Source organism: Hippopotamus amphibius, chromosome X (assembly GCF_030028045.1).
Source record: "Hippopotamus amphibius kiboko isolate mHipAmp2 chromosome X, mHipAmp2.hap2, whole genome shotgun sequence".
NCBI lineage: Eukaryota > Metazoa > Chordata > Mammalia > Artiodactyla > Hippopotamidae > Hippopotamus > Hippopotamus amphibius.
This window is the reverse complement of record NC_080203.1, coordinates 42,481,409-42,508,724: the sequence shown is the minus strand read 5'-3', so window position 1 is coordinate 42,508,724 and position 27,316 is coordinate 42,481,409. Positions and strand designations below refer to the sequence as shown.

The 27,316-nt window shown below is 34.9% G+C and overlaps 1 protein-coding gene across 4 annotated transcripts in view; it reads left to right on the top strand.

The window, feature by feature from the left end:
• Positions 1 to 27,316, top strand: part of TBC1D8B (TBC1 domain family member 8B) — a 62,555-nt gene that overhangs the window by 13,242 nt on the left and 21,997 nt on the right. For 2 of the 4 annotated variants that reach the window (XM_057718816.1, XM_057718814.1), the window contains exons 2-10: positions 1,840 to 1,950; positions 4,347 to 4,465; positions 4,960 to 5,185; positions 5,893 to 6,133; positions 8,900 to 9,107; positions 9,757 to 9,924; positions 22,556 to 22,705; positions 23,261 to 23,411; positions 23,900 to 24,114. In XM_057718816.1, the coding sequence (XP_057574799.1) occupies positions 1,840 to 1,950; positions 4,347 to 4,465; positions 4,960 to 5,185; positions 5,893 to 6,133; positions 8,900 to 9,107; positions 9,757 to 9,924; positions 22,556 to 22,705; positions 23,261 to 23,411; positions 23,900 to 24,114 (1,589 nt within the window). The remainder of the gene's footprint in view (positions 1 to 1,839; positions 1,951 to 4,346; positions 4,466 to 4,959; positions 5,186 to 5,892; positions 6,134 to 8,899; positions 9,108 to 9,756; positions 9,925 to 22,555; positions 22,706 to 23,260; positions 23,412 to 23,899; positions 24,115 to 27,316) is intronic. The other 2 variants (XM_057718815.1, XM_057718817.1) reach the window with 2 other exon arrangements.

Genomic DNA, 27,316 nt, shown 5'->3' with positions numbered 1-27,316 from the left:
TTTTCTTACTTTATCCTTGATCTCTTAGGCAGATCTCCGATTTCTCAGTCACTTTTTCATGCTGAAAGCAGTAGAACTATTTTTCCTTTTATCTCCAAGCCCTTCAGTAACTCCCTCATTATTAGTTGACATATAATCACTTCCTGTCTCTCCTCTTCATTCCCATTCTCTCTTCCCCAGTACTGTGTCTTTCATTGTATTTGTCTGGATGTTCATATTTCCTTTTCTGTCTTCAATTCATATTAGAGATTTTTCATATCAGATAATTTCTTCTTTCTATAAGCTGCACATTTTGTGATTGCCAAAATCATCTTTTTTGATGCTTTACCACCACTATCAAAACCCTCTGTAAGATTGCTAATTGATATTATGCTGCATTTGTGACCCCTATTTTTAATTTTTACTAATTCCTACATCTACTCTCCCACCCTTTCCTTTCAGCTGAGCCTAATTTCTCTTTCTTTGTTCTATCTCCTACTCTTCTAATTTACCTCCCTCTATGCTTATAATAACTTCCTACCTCACATCTGCCAACCTACCTATATTCTCACTCAAAGCTTGCTTGAAATCTTAACTCCTTTTAAGTGGGTAAGAATAGGAAAATAGCCAAAGGCCTATTTTATAATTGATTCATTTTTTCTCAAGTCTGTATGCTAAATCAAAGAGTAAAGTAAAGTAAAGTAAAACCTCATAAAGTAAAACCAACACTCAACTAATCAGTGCTTCCAGAAAAGGAAGGTCGATTTCTGTATTTCAGCTATCTCACTGATACAGTGAAGTCAACAAATTTTGCTCCTGTTGTGTCTAGCAATATATTGAAAGTTAGGGATACAAACCCAGAGGTAGAAGACATGGTTGTTGTCCTCAGAGAACTAATAATCTAGATAAGGAGGCAAGGTAAATATACATAAAGCACTTAGAAAGTAGTTGTAATAGCTAGACTAATAATCAAAATTCTAGGTTGTGTCATATTAAGTGCTATACGTAATCAGAGAAAAGGGAAGGCATAATTGCTTGGGGTTGCCAGTGAAGATTGCATAGGGGAATTGGGTCTTGAAGAAAATGTAAAATTTGGATTAGCCAGACTGGACTACAAAACTTGCATTAGCATTTCTAGGTAAAAGGAGACTTGCTTAACAAAGACTTTAAGGGAGAAATTAGTTGCTTAAGAAAACAGCAAACTATTCTAGGGAGGAGTAGGAAATATCAGATAATTAAATTGAAACTAAATGATCAAAGCCTTGAATTCCAAATTGAGAAATTAAATGTTAAAAAGAAAATCCCCTTACCTAAGCATTTTAATTAATCAAGTTTTTTGTATCTTGTTTAAATATCCATTGTTTTCTTATAATAGTATTAGCTAACATTGAGTCTTTTACTATGTGCTAAGCATTGTGCTAAGTGTTTTATGTGTAATAATGATTCATTTCATCTTTACAACAACCTTTTGTGGTAGGCTCCATTTTTACCCCCTTATTTTACAAATGAGGATGAAGAAAATGTAAGTACAACCGGCTCAATCGATACAAGTAAGTACCAGAGCCAGGATTCACATCTAGGTAATCTCTGGTACCAGAATCTATGTTCTTATCTGCTCTATACACAGCTTTGTAAAGGAGGTAAATAAGTGCTGCAAATATATCATGAAGTTTAGACAATTGAACCTGACTTATTCTTTTATTGAAAGTTAATATTTTCAAACACTACTTTCAGAAAAATCTCTGTAAGGAAGCTTTGGGCTAGAAATTTTAAAAAAAACATTGGTTGTTAGTCGTATGAAGCGATGTTGATTTTATCTCTTGTAAAATCCTTATTTCAACAATCTCTTTATTACAATAGGGCTTCTGGTTGGGACTCTTGATTCAGTCTTAGACTCTACTGCTAAAGTAGCTCCATTCCGCATCCTACACCAGACACCAGATTCTCAAGTTTACCTGTCAATTGCATGTGGTGAGTATGATTTTTAAAACATAGAATTCAAAGAAATAAGGATCTTAAGGAATTGAATATTTAAATTTATTTATACCCCCCAGTTGTTTTTTTTTTAATTAATTTTTAAGCTCTTTATTGGAGTATAATCGCTTTACACTGTTGTGCCAGTTTCTGCTGTATAACAAAGTGAATCAGCTATATTTATAAATTAATTTTTATTAGTATAGTTGATTTATAAATAGAGTCACTGATGTGGAAAACAAACATATGGTTCCAAGGGGGAGACGGCCAGCGGGGGGGAGGTGAGGGATAAATTGGGAGATTGGGATTGACATATATACACTACTATATATAAATAGATAACTAGAAAGAACCTGCTGTATAACACAGGGAACTCTACTCAATACTGTGTAATGACCTATATGGGAATAGAGTCTCCCCAGTTGTTTCGATTTAGAAACGAGTTAAATGTGTAGCTCTGCTTTGACAGACTAGAAAGATATCTATTTATTTAAGAAGGATTACAGATTATGTTTTTAGAATCCATTACTGTGAGGGACCTGAAGCGTGTGTTCCAGCAGTGCTGATTCTGAGCAAATTTTGGTTAGTGCTACTGCTATATGACTCCTTGCTTCAACTCACCTCTCCTGCTTAACCCAACTGCTAGGAAGATGAGAACCTCTCCCATGAAGTACTTTGTTTCGTCTTTAATAACTCAGATGAGGAGAATCAAGCCCAAAACTTAAAGGTTGATCTCTAAGAAAATATAAGCCTGAAAAACTGAACCCTTTTTAGTTACGTACCTACTTTCTCCCAAAAGGCACCATGTCGTTGAAATATGAAGGGATATCTTGCATGTAATGCTACATATTCATCCATGCTGGGGTGGTTCAGATGCTTCCACATATATATATTGTAGTTGAAAAGGAATTAGGATGATTCTTCCTAACAAAACAATTCAAAATTTAAAAAAAAGGACAGTTTGTTACTTCTTTTATGATGCCATTACAATGTTGGTCTAAATTAGAATTCGAGATTTATGGTGGCTGCCTTTTTCTCATTCTTTCTCTCTTCTATCCCTCTCTTCTTTTAAGTAGATATACTTTTAAAAAACAAAAGCATGTGAATTTCTGGACAGTTCATATGTGTGAACATATAGCATACAATTAATTTTTTAAGATGTGTGGCTTGTTTTTTGCATCTCCCTCTAAATTTCCTTTAGTGTTTCTGGTGAGTGTTTTCTCCTGGCTCTTTTAAATTGAATGCCATTTAAACTAAATGAAGAAGATACTACACCTGCTGACATCATGAGACGTCTATAACCTCAACCCTAAATCTGGTTGGTAGAAATTATTTAGAAAAAAATATCCTTTTTTACTTAAAAAAAGGATGTTAATACAACTTATTCCCCCAAATTAACCTGATGCAGAAATATAGTAGTTACCTACTAATGAAGTTTCTTTATACCTAAAGGACCAAAATAAAGGCCTTAAAATTTCCCCATGGCTTTTATTTGTGGTTTTAGAGGAAGATATTACACTTGGTATGATGACTTGTCACATGAATACAATTCTAACTGAACTGTAGGGAATAGGCAGTTTTGCAGAGTCAATACATTTTTTAATGTATCGCTCTCCATATATCATGAAACATACTTAGAAGTCAGGATGTTTCTTTTGAATGAGATTTGTATAATCTGCAGTGCTGGAGAGATCTTAGAGGTATGTGGGTTATAGGGGGAAATTAATAGATATTGAAATGTTCTTCAAGCCAGAGCAACCCAGCGCTAAGTGTAATATTTAGTCTGACCCTCAGTAAACCACCCAACACTGATGCAGCAGGTCACAAGGATTTAACCTTTCTAAGCTCTTTCATAAAATTTCTTTAAGTTGACCAGGCCTTAGTTGACTCTGAGCAAAGGCTTCATACTTTCTGAGATAGAGTTGCCACAGTTGAAATCCACGTTTACACAGGGTGCATAGAATTGTCACGTGCATGCTGTTTTCAGCCAGACAGATAGGCACAGCACTGACTGTATTATTTGAAGGCCATAGATTAAATTATGTATATTTATATTCTGGTACTCTATATATTCTCTTAAAAGAACTGGTTACCATAGGCACCAGTTACTGGCACCTTGTTTTCAGAATTTTGTATTTTCTCATGAGTTGTATTTACTTTTCTCCACTTTCATTAAATATTTTATTCTTTCTATTTATAATGAAAAACAGTGTTCATATCCACATATAGTGATGAAATAAAGAATAAATGTAGCACCCCGTTCCTTTATGATGATCATTTTTGAAAATGAGCAAATATAATTTTATGTCTTTTAAAACTAAGCTTATAAATACCAAGAGCAGTTTTTTGTGTGTGGAGTTTTCTTTGAATCATTCTCTTTTATTATTAATCAGGAGCCAACAGAGAAGAAATAACGAAACATTGGGAATGGTTAGAACAAAATATCATGAAGACCTTATCTGTGTTTGATTCGAATGAAGATATTACTAATTTTGTACAAGGAAAGATAAGAGTAAGTGGCGTGGATATATTTTGTAGATGGAATACTAAAATCTTTGACCCCCTTCTTTGAGGATCAAAGCTGCATGGAAGGTCATTGTTTTGCTGCCACCTTTCAGGATTGGCAGAAGCACATATATGAATATCAGAATCAGAGCTTAAAAAAATTGTAAAGTTAGTGGTTAGTCCTTGGTGCCCTTGTGAGTGCTCTTAGGGATATTTTCATTTCAGAATCTCTTGAGTTTGCAGTTTGAATGCACCCTTCGCTCAGTAAAAATAATATTTAGCACCTGTATTTGTGGTAGCTCCTTGTGAGGCATTAGAAAAAGCCTGATTACAAAATTAAAGAAAATCTGCTTACCTCTGTGCTAAGAGATGTATGTGTCTGTGTGTGCATGTGTGTGTGGGTGTGTACACAGTTTTATTCAATGAATTGTTTAAATATGTGAAATACATTTTTGCTGGTAGGTAATTACTAATTTTCAGAAAATATTTTGTCTCCTTTAGGGATTAATTGCTGAAGAGGGAAAACATTCTTTTGCAAAAGAAGATGATCCTGAGAAATTTCGAGAAGCCCTTTTGAAATTTGAAAAATGTTTTGGTTTACCAGAGCAGGAAAAGTTAGTGACCTATTACTCGTGCAGTTATTGGAAAGGACGGGTTCCTTGTCAGGGCTGGCTATATCTTAGCACCAACTTTCTGAGCTTCTATTCTTTTTTGTTGGGATCAGAAAGTAAGTGGTTTCTGTTGCTTTCTATGACTTTGAACTTACAGAGTGACCTATCAACTCTGGTGGTGTTAGGTTACATGTAAAGTAATAGGATAGATATTAAGGGTAATTAAATTGTACATTAAAAAGTTCGCTTCATCTAGGGAAAGAATACTTTTAAGACTAGTTGTTTAACATAGGAACCATTAGAATTGTGTATAGAATGCCTTGCATATTGTGGGAAGCAAATGAATATTAAATGATTATGGTGATCTAGCATATAACCCCTTTCTTTCCCTTGTTCTAAACTACCTACTTTCTTCAACCTATGTTTTAATGCTTGTTTTAAACATACTATATACATATAGTAGTCATAGTACCTAATGGCTCACAGCTACAAAGAAGAATCAAACAGTACTGTTCATAGCACATGTATAGCTTTTACACCAATGGTTATATAATTGTAAATTGAAATATCAAATTTAATATCAGGTTTAAATATCAAATCAGAAAAAATTGAAAATTATTTAAAATTATGTCTGTTCCTAGGATCACCAATTATTGTGTGTTCATTGTTACGCTTCAAAATTTTAACTAATCTTGAACTCTAAAGTACTTTAGTTGTTCATAGCATTTTTCAAGTGGTTAACTATTGTTTTGAAAGACCTGGTTGATAAACATTAATCAACATTGAGAAGCTAATCATGTCTGCTTATAATTCTTATTTGCAGTAAAACTCATTATCTCCTGGGATGCGGTCTCAAAACTTGAAAAGACTTCAAATGTTATACTAACAGAGAGTATTTGTGTGTGTTCCCAAGGGGAGAATCACTACTTTTCAATGTTTTTGCATATTAACCAAACATACCTTCTTATGGAACAGTTGGCAAGCTATGCTATAAAAAGAATTTTTGATAAGGAAACATTTGATAATGACCCAGTCCTTGATGATCCTCTACAAATTACTAAAAGGTATTCAAAGCTTAATTAATATTTACTTTTTAAAGTATTGTTTAACCAAAGAATGGTAGCATTGAATAGAATTAAAAGTTAACAGTTCTTAAAAAAAAACATGTTAACTGTTCTGTTATATGATAGTTTTTCTTTGGAATAATCATTGATGTGTGGGTGTTTTTAGTTTATTCATGTGCATTTCACAAATAGTATTCTCTCCATGAAATTTAATCTTAAGAAGTAATAGAAGTTACATTTGAAACTTATTTCTTGAGATCTCAGTAGGATTTGCTGGAGTGCTTTTAGAAGTGTAGAGATTTTTGTGTGTATGGTTAGTCTGAGGAGTAGCCTAGATAGTTTCAGGTCTGAAATTGTTAAATGTATTATTTATTTTTAAACATAATTTATAGATATTTTCATTTTTTTTCTTTTTTTAAAAATTTTATTGAAGTATAGTCGATTTACAATGTGTTAATTTCTGCTGTGTAGCAAAGTGACTCAGTTATATGTATATATATTCTTTTTCATATTCTTTTCCATATGGTTTGTCACAGGATATTGAACATAGTTCCCTGTGCTGTATAGTAGGAACTTGTTGTTTATCCATCCTCTATGTACTAGTTTGCATCTGCTAATCCCAAACTCCCAATATTTCCCTCCCCCACCCCTCTCCCCCTGACAGTTTCACTTTTTAATAAAAGGGTAAGTTCGTAGAGTCAATGGAACATGGGCTTTAGAATGAGATTAGAGCAGCTCTGGGACAAGTCATAATCTCTCAGGACCTCAATTTTCTCATCTGTCATTTGTACCTCAGAGAGCACTTGTGAGAAATGAGCAATATAATGTTTGAAAGCACTTTGTAAAATATAAAGCACTAGATAAATGTTAATCATTATTAGTGCCTGCAGCAGAAGTATCTGTCAGATAGCTGTTTGCCACTATATTTGGTTTCCTGAAACTGACCAGAGCCCTTTCATCCTGCTCAACACTCAGAACAGTTGACTGAAATGAGTATGCCAAAGGGGAGGGAGAGTGGAGAGGATCCAGAAATAGTTAGTGAGAAGGACTTCTGGCAAGAAGGATGAGGGTATAGACAGTATGGGAAGGTGTAAATAAGAGGAACCTAAGCTGCAGTCCTGTGGATAGACCAGAACAAGTGATCTGGATGGTTGTGTGATTGCTACATAGCCCTAACCTGGGCACAGTTGTTCCTTTTACCTATTTATTCTTAAACCATTCCTAAAATCTATATACCTAAGGGTTCTTTCGTGAGCCTTCCTGCTTTTCTGGAAAGAGACCAGTGAGGTGAATTCTTTTACACCTTATTACCAAAATTAGGTCCCAGTATGCATGATTTATAAATAGGACTCTGTAAGGATTAAGAATACAGTTTATGTTATGTTATAGTGAGGCATTTGTTTTTGCAGGTTGTTTTGACTGGCCACCGTAAACAAACATTTTTAGCCATTTTATTTCCCTTAAAATATTCTAAAAGGCCATCTATCAATGAGTTGTTCATTATCGTCTGTATTTAAATGAGGTATAGGAAATTCATTTTTGTCTGTGCAGTTTTAGAAGAGCCTACTGAAAATTATATATATCTAAATCCTTTTTTTCTAGTAAGTTAAAAAGAACAATAGCTTATTTAGACTGTCTCCAAATGACTTTTTTTTATAAAATGGAGTATCTATATTGCTTTGGCTTATTGTTTTTACAAATATGTGTTACAGTAGCTAAATTCAGTGTGTATCTTTCCAGGCCTTCTAATGCATGAATTAAAAATATTTGCCAAAAGCATGAATGGGACCTGAACATCGCATATTATTCTACAATCTGCTTTTGCTCCCCCTTAAAATAATATATCACGGGCATCTTTTCATTCATGTAAAAAAGACCTTATCCATTTAAATAATAGTACAATAACCCACCAAATTACAATTTAAATGAGGTAAAAATTAATGTGGTTTTCTGTTCATATTTATCAGAATTATGTTTGAAAGACATGGTAAACTGCCACATATTCAAATAGTATGTGCTTGAAGGATAAATTTAGTTTTAAATTTTTGGCTTTGAGTTAGAACTTGCATAATTTACTCACTACCCCAGATGGCATTGCTGCTTAGCACAAGTGTTTAGTGCCTCTAGAAAAACTGTACTATTTTAAGCAATCATTTTTTTATTTATATATTTATGTATCAGTTAACAAGTCATCTGTATTTATTGACACCCATCCTGTGCCCAATACTGTGCAAGCAGTATTGTTTTACCTTGCCTCTACTTTGAATTTTTTAAACATTCATTTAAATTTTTGCTTCACTCAATTTGAATATTTTTATGCACTAGCCTTCCCATCTAAATTTCGATGCCATAAATCTTCATTATTTTATTTCATTATTTTATTTCATTTGATCTCTCTTGATTTTCTGATAACCACATGTAAAAATTATTGTCTGCCAAGATTGATTTTAGCCATATTCACATATTATGAATATATAATAATATAGTAATCTTCCAGCAAATCACCCTGTAACAGATGGTTTGAAGACCTACGTCATCTCTAACTGTCGTGCATTGTAATCTACTAATAATACAAAATTGGAAAAGAGAACAAACAAAATAAATTGGTTAGGAATCGGTGTGTTTCTTCCATCTCATAATTTGCTGAAGAACATAGCATGTAGTGTTTAATCATTCTGCTTTACAGTGCATTTAGATTAATCAACATAAACATGTGTATACTTTAGAAGTCATCACTTGAGCCCCCCCTTTTTTTCTTTCCTTTAGAGGTCTGGAAAATCGAGCCCACAGTGAGCAGTTTAATGCTTTTTTTAGGCTGCCCAAAGAAGAGACTTTGAAAGAAGTACATGAATGTTTCTTGTGGGTACCATTCAGCCACTTCAACACTCATGGAAAAATGTGCATCTCAGAAAACTATATCTGCTTTGCTAGCCAGGATGGCAATCTATGTAGTGTAATCATTCCATTACGAGAGGTAAAATAAATTTAGTTACTTATCAGTTTTTAGTTCGAAAATGTTACCATTCACAGAGTAAAATACCTTTTAATTCTGTAAATTATTAAAAACTCAATATGCAACGTCCTTTTAGTTATTTTAGTCATTTTTAAGTCCAGTTATATTCTTCAGGATAAGAGTACCGTTCCTGAGTACTAGGATAAGAGCCTTACAGCTCTTATTGAAAATGAAAAAAGAAAAAAAATTAAAAATTAATAAACAAGATAGGGGTTTGGGGTGACTCAACATGGAGCCTGATCACTCAGACGTTTATGAAATGAATGCGAAAACTTACACTATCACATTTGATACACATGGTCAGAAAGAAAAGAATTGATAGCGTTTGTGTAAGTCAGAAATCAATTGTCAGTATTGTGGCGTTGAATTTTTACATTTGTATTGTAATTTTTAAAGGTTACATGTTAGTTAAACCTTTTCCTTAAAAAGTGAAATAACTTATATTGAATTTGCTTGTATCAATGGTATAACTAGTACCCAAAGTCTATTTCTTACTAAGTCCTACCACAGACCAAAACTTGTAGCCACAAAAAAATAAGCTGAACGCGTTTTGCCTGACCTTGTCAGTAGCAAGGGAAACTGTGATTCATTTATGTTTTCATCCCCCCAGGTCTTAGCTATAGATAAGACAAATGATTCCAGCAAATCTGTCATCATTAGCATCAAAGGAAAAACAGCTTTTCGCTTCAGTGAAGTTAAAGAATTTGAGCAATTGGTGGCAAAACTCAGGCTCAAGTGCGGGGCAGCTTCAACTCAATATCACGATATTAGCACAGAGGTAATTATATAGCAATCAAATCATTTTGAAAAAAAAGGTTTGTATTTTGTGTCATCCATTCTTTCAAAAGGAATTCATAGTACCTTTCCTATTTATACTTAGATTTTGTTTTTTGCTTTTGTTTTTGGCTGCATTGAGTCTTAGTTGCAGCACGTGGGATCTTTGTTGTGCCATGCGGGATCTTTTGGTGCAGCACGCGGACTCTTTGTTGCAGTGCACAGGTGTCTCTCTAGTTGTGGCTCGTAGGCTCCAGAGCGGGTGGGCTCTGTGGTTTGCGTTACGTGGGCTCTTTAGCTGAGGTGCTCGGGTTCAATACTAACAACACATGGACTTAGTTGCCTCGTGGCATGTGAGATCTTAGTTCCCCAACCAGGGATCAAACCCACATCCCCTGCATTGCAAGGTGGATTCTTTACCACTGGACCACCAGGCAAGTCCCAGGTTTTGTTTTTTTTAAAAGATGAATACCAAAGAAACTACATTCTCTAAGTCACAGCATAAAGCAGAAGTGAGAATCAGGGACTTTATCCTTTTTTAGGAACTCAGACTTTTATAAAATTATCATTTGATCTTGACTATATTTGCTGTTTATCATATATACACACCTACTTTCACATAACATGGCTTTTATCAACTGAAACTATATTTGAGAATTCAACAAGGTATTGAAAAAGGACTCTCCTCTTATTGCTGAGAGACAATCTGACTGTCTTTTTGTTTAACATCATTAGGTCAGCCTTATTTAAATAATCTAGGCCAAAGCAAAATAGTGACATATCTATTTACTAGTAAAATATTAGAGAAAGCAAATATTCTTGGCAAGGGGTGATTAAAAGCCTGATTTTGATATTTGTCTTTTATGGAAATATAGATATTTTAAATTCAAATTAATTTTCTTTTTCAATGCTAAGGAAATCTCATGTTTTAATAGTTGATAAAACATCACATTATAACTACTTATATCTTAATTAAAAATTCAAAGGAAAAAATAAACATCGGCTTTACTGGCTATTTATTTTACTTGGATTGGATTAGAGAGGCTTTTACTTCTTTCCCCAGAGCAGAGACTGAAAATACTATGCTAAGTCAATTAGAATGCAGGATTGACAAGACTAACTCTTCTTGTGATAATAGAAAAGCACAATGAAAACATACAATTTAAAAAAATATGTATATCTCAATTCTAGACCCAGAACCTTCATGCTGGCCATTATGAGTTTTCTTGCCCCAACTTGCTAATCTTTCATTCTCTTCAAATATATACCCAGGATATACCATAGTTTGATGTGAGCACATAAGTAAAATCTAATCAGCCTTGCTCCCATATTCGTGCTTATCTAACTTTTGTTTTTCTGTCCTAGTCCATTTCAGATTCAGTCTGTGTGTTAGATGTAATGCTCTGCTTATCTTTCCTTCTCCTTTAATTTATCTGTGTCTCTTAAACCTGAATAACTGGAATTTTTTCCCCTGAAAACTCTCAGGCGCCTCTAATAGTTGGATATGCTCAGTTATTAAGAAAGAATTTGGTTTCAAAATGAGTTTACCATCTTTTCAGATGTATGTCAAAGTACTAAAGCTTTCTAGTTTCTCTTACCCATTTTTAAAGGTTTTTAAAGATATGTACAAAATACCAGTTAGTATACTGGTTTGCTTGGAAATGTATTTTTAAAAAATTGTCATAACATTCTGTTTTCACTGACGATTTTTATCTTAGCAATGAGGAAGAATGTTAACTTGTTTTAGTATTATCTGGATATGTCTAGCTTTATTTATAGTACATTTTTAAAAACAGTAAAGAGAGAGCTTTTTAAACAGGAGCTGGTTCCATTTGATTTCTAAATCACAGAAATTGTAGTTACATTATTTTATAGCTACACCTAGCATATTGAAACAAAAAGAAAAAAATTATTTTCTGTAATTTTACCAAATCTGGTAAAATTTACACAAACGATAAGACTTTTTATTCTAAATCTCAAAGAAGTTTAAATCAACAAATCTAAATATGAATATAGGAAAGACTAGGAAATTTTTCCTGTGAGTACATCAAAAAGTGATACAAAGAACAAATGCTCCCAGAAACAGTTGGGATTATACGTACATACCAGTTCTGTGCAAATTTTTAAATATGTCAATTAAAATTCTCCACATTTTGTCCAGTTATGTTAAAATCTGGGTGCATACACAGGTTTTGAAAGATTCTAATCAAATGCTTAGAAAACATTAATTTTTAATTTTTTTATTAACACATATACTCAAGAAATATTACCAGATACAGTAATTTTTCAAAACTATACTAAATAAAAGAAAAATGGGCCCTTTTAGCTTAATTTTAAGCAAAGTGGCCTAAGAGGGAAAGTAGTACTAAAGATCGTTTACTTGATACTTTGAGACTACATTACAAGTGGATCATAGGAATTATAGAATGTCAAGGAGAGGTAGAAATTGAGCTATGCATTGAAGTGTTTAGAAGGGCAGATATCTTCTACAGATTATCAAAGCATACATAAACATACGTGTTCCACTAGTTCTCATAAGCAGCCCTGTCTTTGTAAGTTTTTTAAAATTAGACGTAATGACTTCCTTATCCTACACAATAATGCAGATAAGAATAATAGTTTAACTCACACAACTGGTGTTTGTGTGCCTTAATAAGAATAAAGTAATATGTTTTCTGTAACTATAATATAAATTAGACAGAGATGTTTAAGCTGTGTGGAGTAGATTTATTTCAACGCTAGGGAACCAGAAATTTTATTAAAAATAAAATTAGTGCTAATTTAAAATTATGTGCTATGAACAGGAGCCTATTTTAAGATAAGCTTCTGATAGCTAAGAGGAGTATTTCATTGTATTTTTGTTGTAATTATTGATTTTACAGGTCAACTCTGGCCCCCAATCATTATTATGCTGAGTTTATGAGATATTCTAATTTAAATCTGTTTGTAGAAAAGTTACACATAAAGAAATATTAATCTTTACCCTGCCTTTTCTTCGCTTTTAGAAGCCATATGCTATTTCTAAAGTAATAGCAGATACCAAAAACCAAACCAAGTCTACGAATACCCATTATAAAGTCAGCAACCTGTGTTGCTTCCTCATGTAATTGAATTTTGCTCAGGCATTAAATGTCTGAAGAGTGCCAAATTTATAACTGTCACAAGTGTGAACACCCAAATAAATGGATATATAAAATTGGTATGGCCATGGGGTAAAATCCTCCCATTCAAAAGAACCAGAGGGGGAAAAAAAGTTAAGAAATTTAAGCTTAGTTTCCTGAATACTTTATTATACTCTTCAAACAGTTCAAATATTAAATTGATTTAAACCAACATCTTTGAAGGTGAATATGTTAATGTGATTTTTGTGAATACTTAAAAGGTAATCATGGATAGAAGTGGCACACTTGCCATCCCTTTTATATATTGATGTTTGGGATTTCATAACTTAAGGGTTAATTTTTCTTTTCCTTCTTGGCTACTTTTCCTGTAGTTTAGATATATTACTAATAGATAAACTGATTCCTCAGTCATATGGCTTAAATTAAGGGAATGTACTTTGCTTGAAATTCATACTACAACCACGAATTTTTAAATTGGTTTTGCAAAAACATAATCCCTCATTAGTACAGCAAAATGTAACATTAATAGTAAAGTAGACTTGTCAAAACAAGCTTTTTAAAAAGGAAAAGTGTTGTAATATGGAATTTGTACTCACTAATAATTGTTTTTTCCTTTGTAAGATTCTTCTGTCCTACCCTTATATTCAGACATTGATTTGAAATCTCCTTTTAAACTTTGCTTGAATTCTCTTAACTTCCAATCCTTCTAGGTCTTGTTGGCTTCTTGGGTTTCAAGCTGAAATGCTACTGGACTGCTCTACCCTAAGCTTCTACTTTTTCTCCACCTTAGTCATGGACATTCATCTTCCTGAAGCTACTAAAGTTACAGGGATGATGTTAAGTGAGCCTTTTTTTAGTACCTCTAGTGGTAGCTCCAGACTTCTGATATAGTTATAATCCACAGAAGCTGGGTAACTGATATGTTTTAAAAGTAAAGCTTTGGAAATCATAGAATTAATGTGGAAATGCAAGGGACCCAGAATAGCTAACGCAATATTCACGAGGCAGAACAAAGTTGGAGGACTCACAGTTCTCATTTTCAAAACTTACTACACAGCTGTAGTAAGCAAGACAGTGTGATCCTGGTGTAAGGTTAGACATATAGATCAATGTAATAGAATTGAGAGTCTAGAAATAAACTCTTGCATTTATGGTCCATTGATTTTTCAACAGAGTGTCAAATAAATGCAATGAGGGAAATATAGTCTGTTCAACAAATGGTGTGGGAACAATGGATATCCACATATATACACACAAAAACATAAACTTGGACCTTTTTTTTACACCACACACAAAAATTAACTCAAAATGGATCAAAGACCTAAAGTTATGAGCTAAAACTAGAAATCTCTTAGGGAAAACATAGCAGTAAATCTTCGTGACTTTGAGTTAGGCAATTTTTTTCTTAGCTGTGGCATAAAAACATACGACAAAAGAAAAAATATGCAAATTGGGCTACATTAAAATGACAGATGTTGTACAAATGATACCATCAAGAAAGTGAAAAGACAATACACAGAATGAGAGAAAATATTTGCAAATTATATATCTGTTGACACATCTATCCAGAATATATAAAGAACTCTTACAACCCAATAATAAAAGACAAAGAACCTGATTTTTTTAAATGGTCAAAGGATTTAAATACACATTTCTCCAAAGAAGATAAAGAAATGGCCAGTAAGCACATGAAGATGTTCGACATAAATAGTCATTAGGGGGACTTCCTAGGTGGCGCAGTGGGTAAGAATCCACCTGCCAATGCAGGGGACACGTGTTCAATCCCTGCCGCAGGAAGATACCACATGCTGCGGAGCAACTAAGCCTGTGCGCCACAACTATTGAGCCTGCGCTCTAGAGCCCGTGAGCCACAACTATTGAGCCCATGTGCCGCAACTACTGAAGCCCATGTGCCTAGAGCCCATGCTCTGCAACAAGAGAGGCCACTGCAATGAGAAGCCCGTGCACCACAACGAAGAGTAGCCCCTGCTCACCACAACTAGAGAAAGCCCGTGTGCAGCAACGAAGACCCAACACAGCCAATAAAATAAATAAATTAAATAAATAATAAATTTTAAAAAAATAGTCATTAGGGAACTGCAAATCAAAACCACAATTAGAGACCATTTCACACCCACTAGGGTGGCTCTAATAATAAAGACAGACAATAACAAATGTTGAGGAGGATGTGAAGAAATTGAAATCCTTCATACATTGTTTTTTTTTTTTTTCAAAAATTTATTTTTTGGCTGTGTTGGGTCTTTGTTGCAGTGCATGGGCTTTCTCTAGTTGTGGCGAGTGGGGGCTACTCTTCATTGCAGTGCACAGGCTTCTCAGTGCAGTTGCTTCTCGTTGTGGAGCTCGGACTCTAGGTGTGTGGGCTTCAGTAGTTGTGACTTACGGGCTGTAGAGCACAGGCTCAGTAGTTGTGGCGCACGGGCTTATTTGCTCCACGGCACGTGGGATCTTCCCGGACTAGGGATTGAACCTGTGTCACCTGCATTGGCAGGCGGATTCTTAACTACTGTGCCACCAGGGAAGTCCCTGTACATTGTTGGTTGATTCTTTGTTTTAGTAATTTCTCTTTGTTGATATTCTCTATTTGATGGGACATATTTGTCGCACTTTCCTTTTTTTAATTTTTTTAATTAATAGTGTAATTCTTAGAGCAATTTTAAGTTTACAGAAAAATTGGACAGAAAGTACAGAGTTTCTATATATAGCCATCCTGCCTTCTACCATGCCCAATTTTCCCTATTATTAACATCTTGCATTGGTATGGTACATTTGTTATAACTGATGAATCAATATTGATACATTATTAACTAAAGTCCATAGTTTACATTAGGATCCACTCTTGGTGGTGTACAATTCTATGGTTTTTGCCAAATGCATAATATATCTACCATTATAGTATCATACAGAATAATTTCCCTGCCCTGAATATCCCTGTGCTCTACCTGTTTATCCCTCTCCCCAACCCTTGGATAACCACTGATCATTTTACTGTTTCTATAATCTTGCCTTTTCCAAAATGTTATATAGTTGGAATCATACCACATGTATCGTTTTCAGACTGACTCCTTAGCAATATGTATTTAAGGTTCCTCCATATCTTTTTGTGATTTGATATCTCATTTATTTTTTTTTTGAATTTTAAAAAATTCAACAAATGTTTGTTAAACTTGAGCTATGTTTGTAAGGAACTGCTAGGTTCTTCCCGTGCCCCCCCCCCCAGATTTATTGAGATAATTCACATATAATATTGTGTAAGTTTAAGATGGACGATGTGATGATTTGATACATATATACATTAAAATGATTACCACAGTAAGATTAGTTAACATATCCCCCACCTCATGTAACTGCAATTTCATTGCTGTAGTGAGAGCAGTTGAATTCTCTTCTCATAGCAACTTTCAAATATACAATATTGCTAATTATAGTCACCATGCTTTGCATTAGATTCCTAGAATTTATTTCTCATGTAAACTGGAAGTTTGTACATGTTGACCAACATTTCCTCATTTCCCCCATTCCTAGCCCCTGGCAGCCACCATTCTACTTTGCTTCCACAAAGCTGGCTATTTTAGATTCCACATATAAGTGAGATCACAGCCTTTGTCCTTCTCTGTCTGATTTATTTCACTTAGTGTAGTGCCCTCAATGTCCATCCATGTTGTTGCACATTGCAGAACTTCCTTTTTATAGCCGAATAACAATCTGATAGATAGGTAGGTAGGTAGGTAGGTAGGTAGGTAGGTAGGTAGATAGATAGATAGATAGATAGATAGATAGATAGATGCCACATTTTTTTTTATCCATTCATCTGTCAACAGTTAGGTTTGTCTTAGCTTTTGTGAACAATGCAATGAACTCAGGGGTGCAGATATCTCTTCGAGGTAGTACTTCATTTCCTTCGAATATATACCCAGAAGTGGGATTACCAAATCATATGGTAGTTCTAATTTTAATTTTTTGAGGAACCTCCATATGTGTTTTCCACAGCGCTGTATCAATTTACATCATCACCAACGATGCCCTTGGGCTCCCTTTTTTCCACATTCTTGCCAACACTTAACTCTTGGCTTTTGATAATACCCATTCTAACAGGTGTGTAATTATATCTCATTGTGGTTTTGATTTACATTTCCTGATGATTTGTGATGTTCAGCACTTTTTCATGTATTTGTTGGCCATTTGTAGATCTTCTTTATAAAAAAATATCTGTTCAGGTCCCTGTCCATTTTTTAATCAGATTTTTTTTTTCTGGTGTTGAGTTGTATAAGACCCTTATATGTTGTGGATGTTAATTCCTTATTAGATTTATGAAAATATTCCAGATATTTTCTTCTATCTTATATGTTGCCTTTTCATTTTGTTGGTTATTTCTTTCTCTTTTCAGAAGCTATTTAACCGTATGCAGTCCCACTTCTTGATATTTGCTTATACTTTTGGTGTCCTATCTTAAAAATTGTTGCTAAGACCAATGTGAAGGAATTTTCCCCTATATTTTCTTCTAGGAATTTTATTATGGTTTCAAGTTTTATGATTAAGTGATTAATTCATTTCGAGTTAATTTTTGTGTGTGGTGTAAAATAGCAGCCCAATTTCATTCTTTTGCATGTGAATATTCAGTTTTCCCAACACCATTTATTGAAGAGACTCTCTTTCCCCATTGAGTAGTCTTGGTTCCCTTTTCAAATATTAGTTGACTGTATATATGTGGATTTATTTCTGGGCTCTCAACTCTGTTCTGTTAGTCTGTATGTCTATTTTTATGCCAGTACCAAACTGATTTGATTACTATAGCTTTGTAATATAGTTTGAAATCAGGAAATGTGATGCCTTCAACTTTGTTCTTTTTCAGGATTTCATTGTCTATTCAGGGTCGCTTGTGGTTACATATGAACTTTAGGATTTTTTTCTATTTCTGTGAAAAGTGCCATCTGAATTTTGATAGGGATTGCCTTGAGTCTATAGATGGCTTTGGGTGGTATGGACATTTTAACAATATTAATTCTTCTCATCCAGGAACACAAGTTATCTTTCCATTTATTTGTGTCTTCATCAGTTTCTTTCATCAGTGTTTTATCAGTTTTTGATGTATAAATTTTCACTTTCTTGGTTAATTTATCCCTAAGTATTTTATTGTTTTTGATGCTAATGTAAATGAGATTGTTTTCTTTATTTTTTTTTCAGATAGTTCATTGTTAGTGTATAGAAATACAACTGATTTTGTATCCTGAAACTTTATTGAGTTCATTGATTAGTTCTAACAGTTTTTTGGTAGAGTCTTAAGGGTTTTCTCTATGCCAGATCATGTTGTCAGCAAACAGACAGTTTTATTTTCTTTCTGATTTACGTGCCTTTTATTTGTTTTTCTTGCTTAGTTTTTCTGGCTAGGACTTACGGTACTTTGTTGAATAGCAGTGGTGAGAGTGGGCACCCTTATCTTGTTCCTAATCTTAGAGAGAAAGCTTTCAGCCTTTCACCATGGAGTATGATGTTAGCTTTGGGTTTGTCATTTATGGCCTTTATTATATTGAGGTATGTTTCTTCTATACCCATTTTATTGAGAGTCTTTATTATGAAAGGATGTTGAATATTTGCATCTATTGAGATGATCATATGATTTTTACCTTTCATTCTATTAATGTGGTATATGACATTTTATTGATTTGTGTATTTTGAACCATCCTTGCCTCCCAAGGATAAATCCCAGTTGATCATGGTATATGATCCTTTTAATGTGCTGTTGAATTCAGTTTGCTAGTATTTGGTTGAGAATTTTTACATCTGTATTCATCAGGGATTTTGGCTTGTAGTTTTCTTTTCTTGTAGTATTCCCATCTGGCTTTGGTTTCAGGAGACCGCTGGCCTTGTAAAATGAGATTGGGAGTGTAGTGTTCCCTCCTATTTAATTTTTTGGAAGAGTTTGAGGATTAGCATTAATTCTTCTTTACATGTTTGGTAGATTTCACCCATGAAGCCATGTGGTCCTGGGCTTTTTGTTGTTGTGAGGTTTTGTATTAGATTCAGTTTCCTTACCTACTATTGGTTATGGTCAGATTTTCTATTTTTTATGATTAAGTCTTGGTAGATTGTATGTCTCTAGGAATTTGTCCTTTTCTTCTGTGTCATCCCATTTGTTGGCATATAATTGGTCATAGTAGTCTCATGATCTTTTTAATTTCTGTGTCATCAAACATAAAGTCTCCTCTTTCATTTCTAATTTTATGTTTGAATCCACTCTTTTTCTCTTGGTAAATCTAGCTAAAGGTTTGTCCATTTTGTTTATCTTTTCAAAAAACCAGCTCTTAGTTGTGTTGATAGTTCATTTATTTTTATTGCTGAAAAATATTCCTTTCTGTGGCTATACCAGTGTTTATCCATTCACCTATTTAAGGACACCTTAGTCGCTTCCAGTTTTTGGTAATTATGAAACATTCATGTGCAGGTTTTTGTGTGGACATAAGTTTTCAACTAATTTGGGTACACACTTAGGAGCACAATTACTGAATCATATGGTAAGACTATATTTAGCTTTATAAGAAACTGTCATACCATCTCTTAAAGTACTGTACTGCTTTGTATTCCCACCAGCAATCAATAAGAGTTCTTGTTCCGCATCTCAGTAGCACTAGGTGTTATCAATGTTCTGGATTTTAGCCATTTTAATAGGTGTGAAATGTTTAAATTTGCAGTTATCTAATGACATATGATGTTGAGCATCTTTTCATATGATTATCATCTTTATATCTTCTTTGGTGAGGTCTCTGCTTAGATATTTTGCCCACTTTTAAACTGGGTCCTTTATTTTTTTAAACAGTTTCCTTTAGTTCTTTGAATATATGTATAATAGCTGCTTTCCATTCTTAGTTTAAAAAATCTAAGAAGTAAACCCCTTCTGGCACATTTTTTTGTTGATTGCCTTTTTTATTTATTTTTTTTTTAGTTCTTGTTTGTATTTTTAAGCCTCAGATCACTCCCTGAGTCAGTATAAATCACTGGCCAGCCAATGATGGGTCAGAAGATTTCCTTAAACACCTTGAGCCATTAAGTTCTCCACCTTTTGTCAAGGGGATCTTTGCTTGAAGGTATACCTCTTACTTCAGGCAGTTTATAAATCAGCCTTAGGTGTTTGTTTGTTTGATTCCCAGCCTTATTTATTTTAAAGCTCTTTATTGGAATATAATTGCTTTACACTGTTGTGCCAGTTTTTGCTGTACAAGTGAATCATCTGTATTTATACACATATCCCCATATCCCCTCCCTCCCGCAACTCCCTCCCACCCTCCCTATCCCACCCCTCTAAGTCACCACCCATCATCAAGTTGATCTCCCTGTGTTATGCAGCAACTTCCCACTAGCTATCTATTTTACATTTGGTAGTGTATATATGTCGGTGCTACTCTCTTACTTCGTCCCAGCTTCCCCTTCGCCCCCCCCCCCCACCCTGTGTCCTCAAGTCCGTTCTCTACATCTTTTTTTAATATAAATTTATTTATTTATTTATTTATTTATTTATTTATTTATTGGCTGCATTGGGTCTTCATTGCTGCACACGGCTTTCTCTAGTTGTAAGGAGCGGGGGCTACTCTTAATTGTGGTGCATGGGCTCCTCATTGCAGTGGCTTTTCTTGTTGCAGAGCACGAGCTCTAGGCACGTGGGCTTCAGTAGTTGTGGCACGTGGGATCAATAGTTGTGGCTCATGGACTCTAGAGCACAGGCTCAATGGTTGTGGCACACGGGCTTAGTTGCTCCGCGGCATGTGGGATCTTCCTGGAGCAGGGATCGAACCCATGGACCCCGCATTGGCAGGCAGATTGCTAACCACTGCACCACATAGGAAGTCCCTACATCTGCATCTTTATTCTTGCCTTGTCACCGGGTTCATCAGTACCATTTTTTTAGATTCCATATATATGAGTCAGCATATGGTATTTGTTTTTCTCTTTCTGGCTTACTTTGCTCTGTATGATACTACCCAAAGCAATTTACAGATTCAACGCAATCCCTATCAAATTACCAATGGCATTTTTCACAGAACTAAAACCAGAAATTTTATGATTTGTATGGAAATGCAAAAGACCCCAAATAGCCAAAGCAATCTTGAGAAGGAAAGACGGAGCTGGAGGAATCAGGCTCCCTGACTTCAAACTATACTACAAGGGTACAGTGATCAAGACTGTGTGGTACTGGCACAAAAACAGAAATATAGATCAATGGAACACAATAGAGAGACCAGAAATAAAACCACACACATATGGGCGCCTTATCTCTGACAAAGGAGGCAAGAATATACAATGGAGTAAAGACAGCCTCTTCAATAAGTCGTGCTGGGAAAAATAGACAGCTACATGTAAAAGAATGAAATTAGAACACTCCCTAACACCATACACAAAAATAAACTCAAAATGAATTAAAGACCTAAAAGTAAGGCCAGACAGTATAAAACTCTTAGAGGAAAACATAGGCAGAACACCCTATGACATAAATCAAAGCAAGATCCTTTTTGACCCACCTCCTAGAATAATGGAAATAAAAACAAAAATAAACAAATGGGACTTAATGAAACTTAAAAGCTTTTGCACAGCAAAAGAAACCATAAACAAGACAAGAAGCCTTAGTATTCGTTTCTATTTCCAAAGTCAGCCAGAGTTGAGTGACTGGGGCCTTTTCCTGTCCCATTTTTTTCTTGGGTAGGTTCACAGTCTTATATACTCATGTATACTTTCAGATCCCGCAAAATACGTTGGACTCTTTCAGAGTTCCCCTGTGGACATCTGGTTTTCAAGGTCTTGCTTTTAAATTTTTAGCCAGCCTCTTGTTTGCCCCAAATTGAAGTCACAGCCTTAGGCAGCTGTGATATTATCAGCAAATTGCTATGGTTTTCTCAGAATGCGCTGGGGAAAGGACTTTTTACATAGAGCTGAGCTCTGAATCAAATCAAATGATAACACCCTGGTAATGGAGATTTTCCAGGTAGCTGCTAGTTTGGTGAAAATATTGACTGTGTTCTGGGGATGGGGCTTTTAATGAAGCTCTAAAAGATCCATTGACTGTGATGATGCTGGCTTTCATGGCTACCATACCTCTGAGTTGGGAAAGGAGGGAGGATGGGAATAACCTCAAGTTAAAACTTCACAGACTCAATTCTTACTGAGGTTCATCAGTTTTTTTTGAATCGATACTTTTCAGTTCATTCTGTGCCTTTGGTTAATTTCCAAAGTTCCGAACTGTTTTTTTGTTTTTGTAATGTTTTGCCAGTATTTTATTGCCAGTGTAGGGGAATTGATTCACTAAGGTCCTGAGTTTGATGTTCTAGACATTGGTTTGTTGACATCTCCAATTTTGATAGAAAAACAATGTTCTTCTGACACACTGCTTTAATATTTATTATGTATATAAATTGTGGTTTCTAAATGATGGATAAAACATTAGCACTTTTTCTTCTTGCAGAAACTTTTAGGCATCCATTTGGGACAATTGCATTCTTTCTTTTTCAGGTTCCTATTAGTTCTGAGTCTGTAGACACATCTGATGATATTGAGGTACAATCTTTGACATGTCAGAGAGAATGCAGCAAAACTGTGAACACCGAAGCCTTAATGACAGTATTTCACCCTCAGGATTTGGACACTCTTAATTCCAAAATGGTAGGAAAACAAAATATTTAAATCTATATATTGAAACGGTTGATCAAAAATAAAAATCTTAGATCAGACTGGAAGGTATCACAACTGAAAACTCTTCTTTTAGGGCTTGAAAAGATTTTCTAGCAAGTACTACTGTGTGACATGTTTGGTTCCATTACAAAAGAGGACTGTTACCAAGAATTAAGATGAAAGTTGCACCTTGGGTTTTATTTGCATAGATTTCTAACAGTCAATCCTAATTGGGGTGACTGGTGAGAATGATGGTTCAAAGCTTTACCTCCTAAGTGTCATGATTTTCCCATTTTAATATGAGTTTAGCTAAGAACTAAAATAGTAAATTAAAGCTGTTATGCTCACATGGATTTTAAAGAGTTTTGTGATGACAGTGGTCCGGTGTTTACCAGCCCATCTGTGAATACCGATTTTGACTTTCCGTGTTGTTGTTTTCTGTAGGTATTGTTTCATGGTGAAGAGAGTTATCAAGTTATTTGAAACTTAACTTCAAATTAAGTTACTTTCTCACCATGTTTAGCTGCTTTGATTTTTTTGTTATAGTTGAAAGAAAAGATGAAGGAACAGTCCTGGAACATCCTATTTGCAGAATGTGGGCGTGGTGTTAGCATGTTTCGGACCAAAAAGACTCGAGACCTGGTTGTAAGAGGGATTCCAGAGACCTTAAGAGGAGAGCTCTGGATGCTTTTTTCAGGTATTCCATTTATTCACCTTATTCATGTAACAGATGTTAACTCTGCCCCTTCTAGGAGTTCTGTACTAAGCTAAATAAAAATAATTACAAAGATGGCTAGGACTAAGTCCTACTCATCATGAGTTCAAACGAGTCAAAGAGAGTACCGTAGTTATGTGTACTTACCTATATATCCACACATCCATTGTCTGAGCAGACTGGTTTATTAGGCAATATATTGCTAACTGCAAGGGATGGGGTGGGAATCTCTAGTGTCAAGAGGAAAGTTAAGGGGAAGACAGTTCGTGAAAATGTTATTCTTTTGGGTAAGATTGAAGTCCTGATGTTATAGATTCTACTGTGAAGCTTTTCCTTTTGTTTGTTTGTGCTCAGATAACACTTGAGCATAGAGCTAAATTTAAAAGTAATCCAGTTCTTCTTGTATATATGCAAGTACTGGCTTTGATATATTCCTCTTCTTTTGTATGTTAATGTAATTACCTGTACAGGTGCTGTTAATGACATGGCTGCTAATCCTGGCTATTATGCTGAAGTGGTTGAGCAGTCCTTAGGGACCTGCAATTTGGCCACTGAAGAAATTGAACGTGATTTGCGTCGCTCCCTGCCTGAGCATCCAGCCTTTCAGAGTGACACTGGCATATCTGCTCTGAGGCGGGTACTCACTGCTTATGCATTCAGGAATCCCAAAATTGGATACTGCCAGGTATGCTTTCATTATAAGCTCAACTGTTTACATGTTCCAAATGATAAAAATCACATCAAATCCAGCTCTACTAATAAGGACAGAGATTGGGCTGAGATTGATAGTGGATATTGTTAATCTAAGAATGGTAGTGGAAAAACTTAGAATTGATATTCCATTATTTCATTTTTCTTTTATATTTAACAAATATTTATTGAATTCCTGCTCTGTAAAAGATACTGTGCTAGGTGTTCAAGACTATATAATGCTGAATCAGATAAGAATCCTGCACTTAAAAGCATATGGACTGGTAGATATTAAAACATATTCATTGGCAAATGAAAAATAAATGAGACAATTTATTAGAGAAATATTAAGTCTCTCCAGGACTTATAGTAGGGATAAGTTGGAGGAACAGAGAAGGCTTCATGGAAGAAGTGGCATTTTTAGGTCTTGAAACTGGTGAATTGGGGATGCATGGAGATGGAATGAAAGACCATTGTAGGTGAAGGGATCAGTGTAACCAAACACAGATAGAGGTAAATGTGGAATATATGTAGGGCCATGTTCTGTTTAGTAGACGTGTAGAGTGAATGATGTGAAGTAATTGGGGGGAAAAATCAGTGAGGTAGATTGGGATAGGTCAGGAGTTTGAATTTTACTTTGTAGGCAGTGGGGGAATCATTGAAAAAAATCCTTTAGGAGGACACTAAAGGGTATGCTAGACTGCTAACAAATAAACAGATAATAGCTCAAACACAATAGAAGTTCACTTAAAGGAATAAACAGTGGAGGGCAAATACTCAAGTCAGTAGGTAGCTCTCCTCCATGTGATTATTCAGGGATTTAGGCTGACAGCAGGCTCTGTCATCTTCAAAACATGGCTGCCAAGGTGCTCTTTCATTGCCATTACTCCTCACAGGAAGAGGGGAGGCAGCATGGAGAAACATTTATGGGAAATTTTATTGGCCAGGCCTGGAAGTTGCATACATCACTTCACCCACATTTTATTAGAGGATCTTGGTCTCATGGCCACACCTGTTCATAAAGAAGTCTGCAGAATGCAGTGTGGTTGAGCACATTTACATCCAGATTCTGTGGAAGAAGGGGAGATTGGATTATGGTGGATAGCTAGCACTCTTGGCCACACATTCATGTATAATGGGGTTGAGTACCCATAGTGATTACATATCAGCCCTACCTATCCATTGAAACTTATCGATAGAGAGGTATTTTTGAAAAACAATTTAAGTGAATGGATCATCTAAATGAAAAGTATTTAGCATGTTTTAGGATCTCTGGAAGGTAAAAAAGAAGCATAATTCTTCATTTCTCAAAGAGCTTACGCTCGCAGAGCCTGTGATGTTGTCTATACGTGGTAGTTTAGAGGCAGCTTCAAAGTAGGCAATACTTGGTTTTTGACTTCTAAAAAATGAAAGCAAAATTAGAAACATGGAGGGCCAGAGGAGAGTTATTCTGAGTTAGGTAACACTATGAGCAATACCATTCAGGTAAAAATAAGCCTGCCATAGAGATCAGACTGACTAGGTTCATGCTGGAGTCAAGAAGTAAATAAGTTTGTGTGCGGCAAGGTCATGCTGAATCTTTCAAGCTTGGGAAAAGCTTGAATTTAATATGGTTAGCAGGTTTTATTGCTTTTGATCAAAGACCCAGGTGAGCCGTACCGACTCATTATGGCTGGCTGACTGGCTTTATTTATCTTGTCTTCCTTCTTCCCTCCTTCCCTCCCTTTCTTCCATCTGTCTGATCTTCTTCCTTATTTTCTTCCTTTCCTTTTTTCACTCCTTTTTCCTTTCATCTGTCTAGAGATAGAATTCACATAACAGAAACTTCACCCATTAGTGTTTTTTAGTATGTTCACAAAGCCCTGCAGCCGTCATCACTGTCTAATTCCAGAACACTTTCATCACCCCAAAAAGAAGCCCCATATCCGTTAGTAGTTACTTCCCATTTCTCCCTTCCCCCAACCCTAGGCAATCACTAATCTTCTTTTCTGTCTCTATGGATTTGCGTATTACGGATATTTTATCTAAATGGAATGATACAATATGTGGTCTTCCGTGTCTGCCTTGTTTCATTTAGTATATTGTTTTCAAGGTTAATCCATGTTGTAGCATGTATTAGTACAATACTTCATTCTTTGCTATGGCTGAATAATAATAGTCCATTGTATGGGTATACAACATTTTGTTCAACAATTGATAGGCATTTTGGGTTTGTTTCCACATTTTTGCTATTATGATCTTTTTGTGTGGATGTGGTTTTTCATTCTTTTGGGTATTTAGCTAGAAGTGGAATTGCTGAGTTATGCGGTAACTTTATGTAACTTTAACATTTTAGGATGCTGCCAACTATTTTAAAAAAGACTGTACCATTTTATATTCCCACCAGCAACGTGTGTGAGGGTTCCAATTTTTCCACATCCTTGGTAACACTTGTTATTATCTCTCTTTTTGATTATAGCCATCCCAGTAAATGTGAAGTGGTATCTCATTGTGGTCTTGATTTACATTTCCCTAACATGCTTATTGGTCATTTGTATATCTTCTTAGGAGAAATGTCTATTCAAATCATTTGCCCATTTTTAAAGTTGGATTATATATCTTGTTATTGTTGAGTTGTAATGGTTCTTTATATATTTTGGATACCAACCCTTTATCAGATATAGTATTTGCAAAATTTTTCTCCTATTCTTTGCATTGCTTTTTTCACTTTCTTGATGGTGTTCTTGGAAGCACAAAAGCTTTAATATTTGTTTTTATATGTTTTTTGTTTGTTGTGTGTGCTTTTGATGTCATATCTAAGAAACCATTGCCTAATCCAAGGTCAAAAAGATTTACTTCTGTATTTTCTTCTAAGGGTTTTATAGTTTTAATGCTTAAATTTAGGTTTTTGGACCATTTTGTGTTCGTTTTTGTGTGTGGTGTATGGAAAAGTTTCAGCTTCATTCTTTTACTTGTGGATAGCCAGTTGTCCCAGTGCCATTTGTTGTAAAAAACCAGTTTTTCACTCATTGAATTGCCTTGGCACTTTTGCTGAAAATCAGTTGACTATAAATGTTAGGGTTTATTTCTTGATTCACAATTCTGTTCTATTGATTTATGTTTCTATTCTTTTGCCAGTATCACACTGTCTCTTTTACTACAGCTGTGTAGTAAGTTTTGAAATTGGGAACTGTGAATCCTTTAACTTTTTTTTCCAA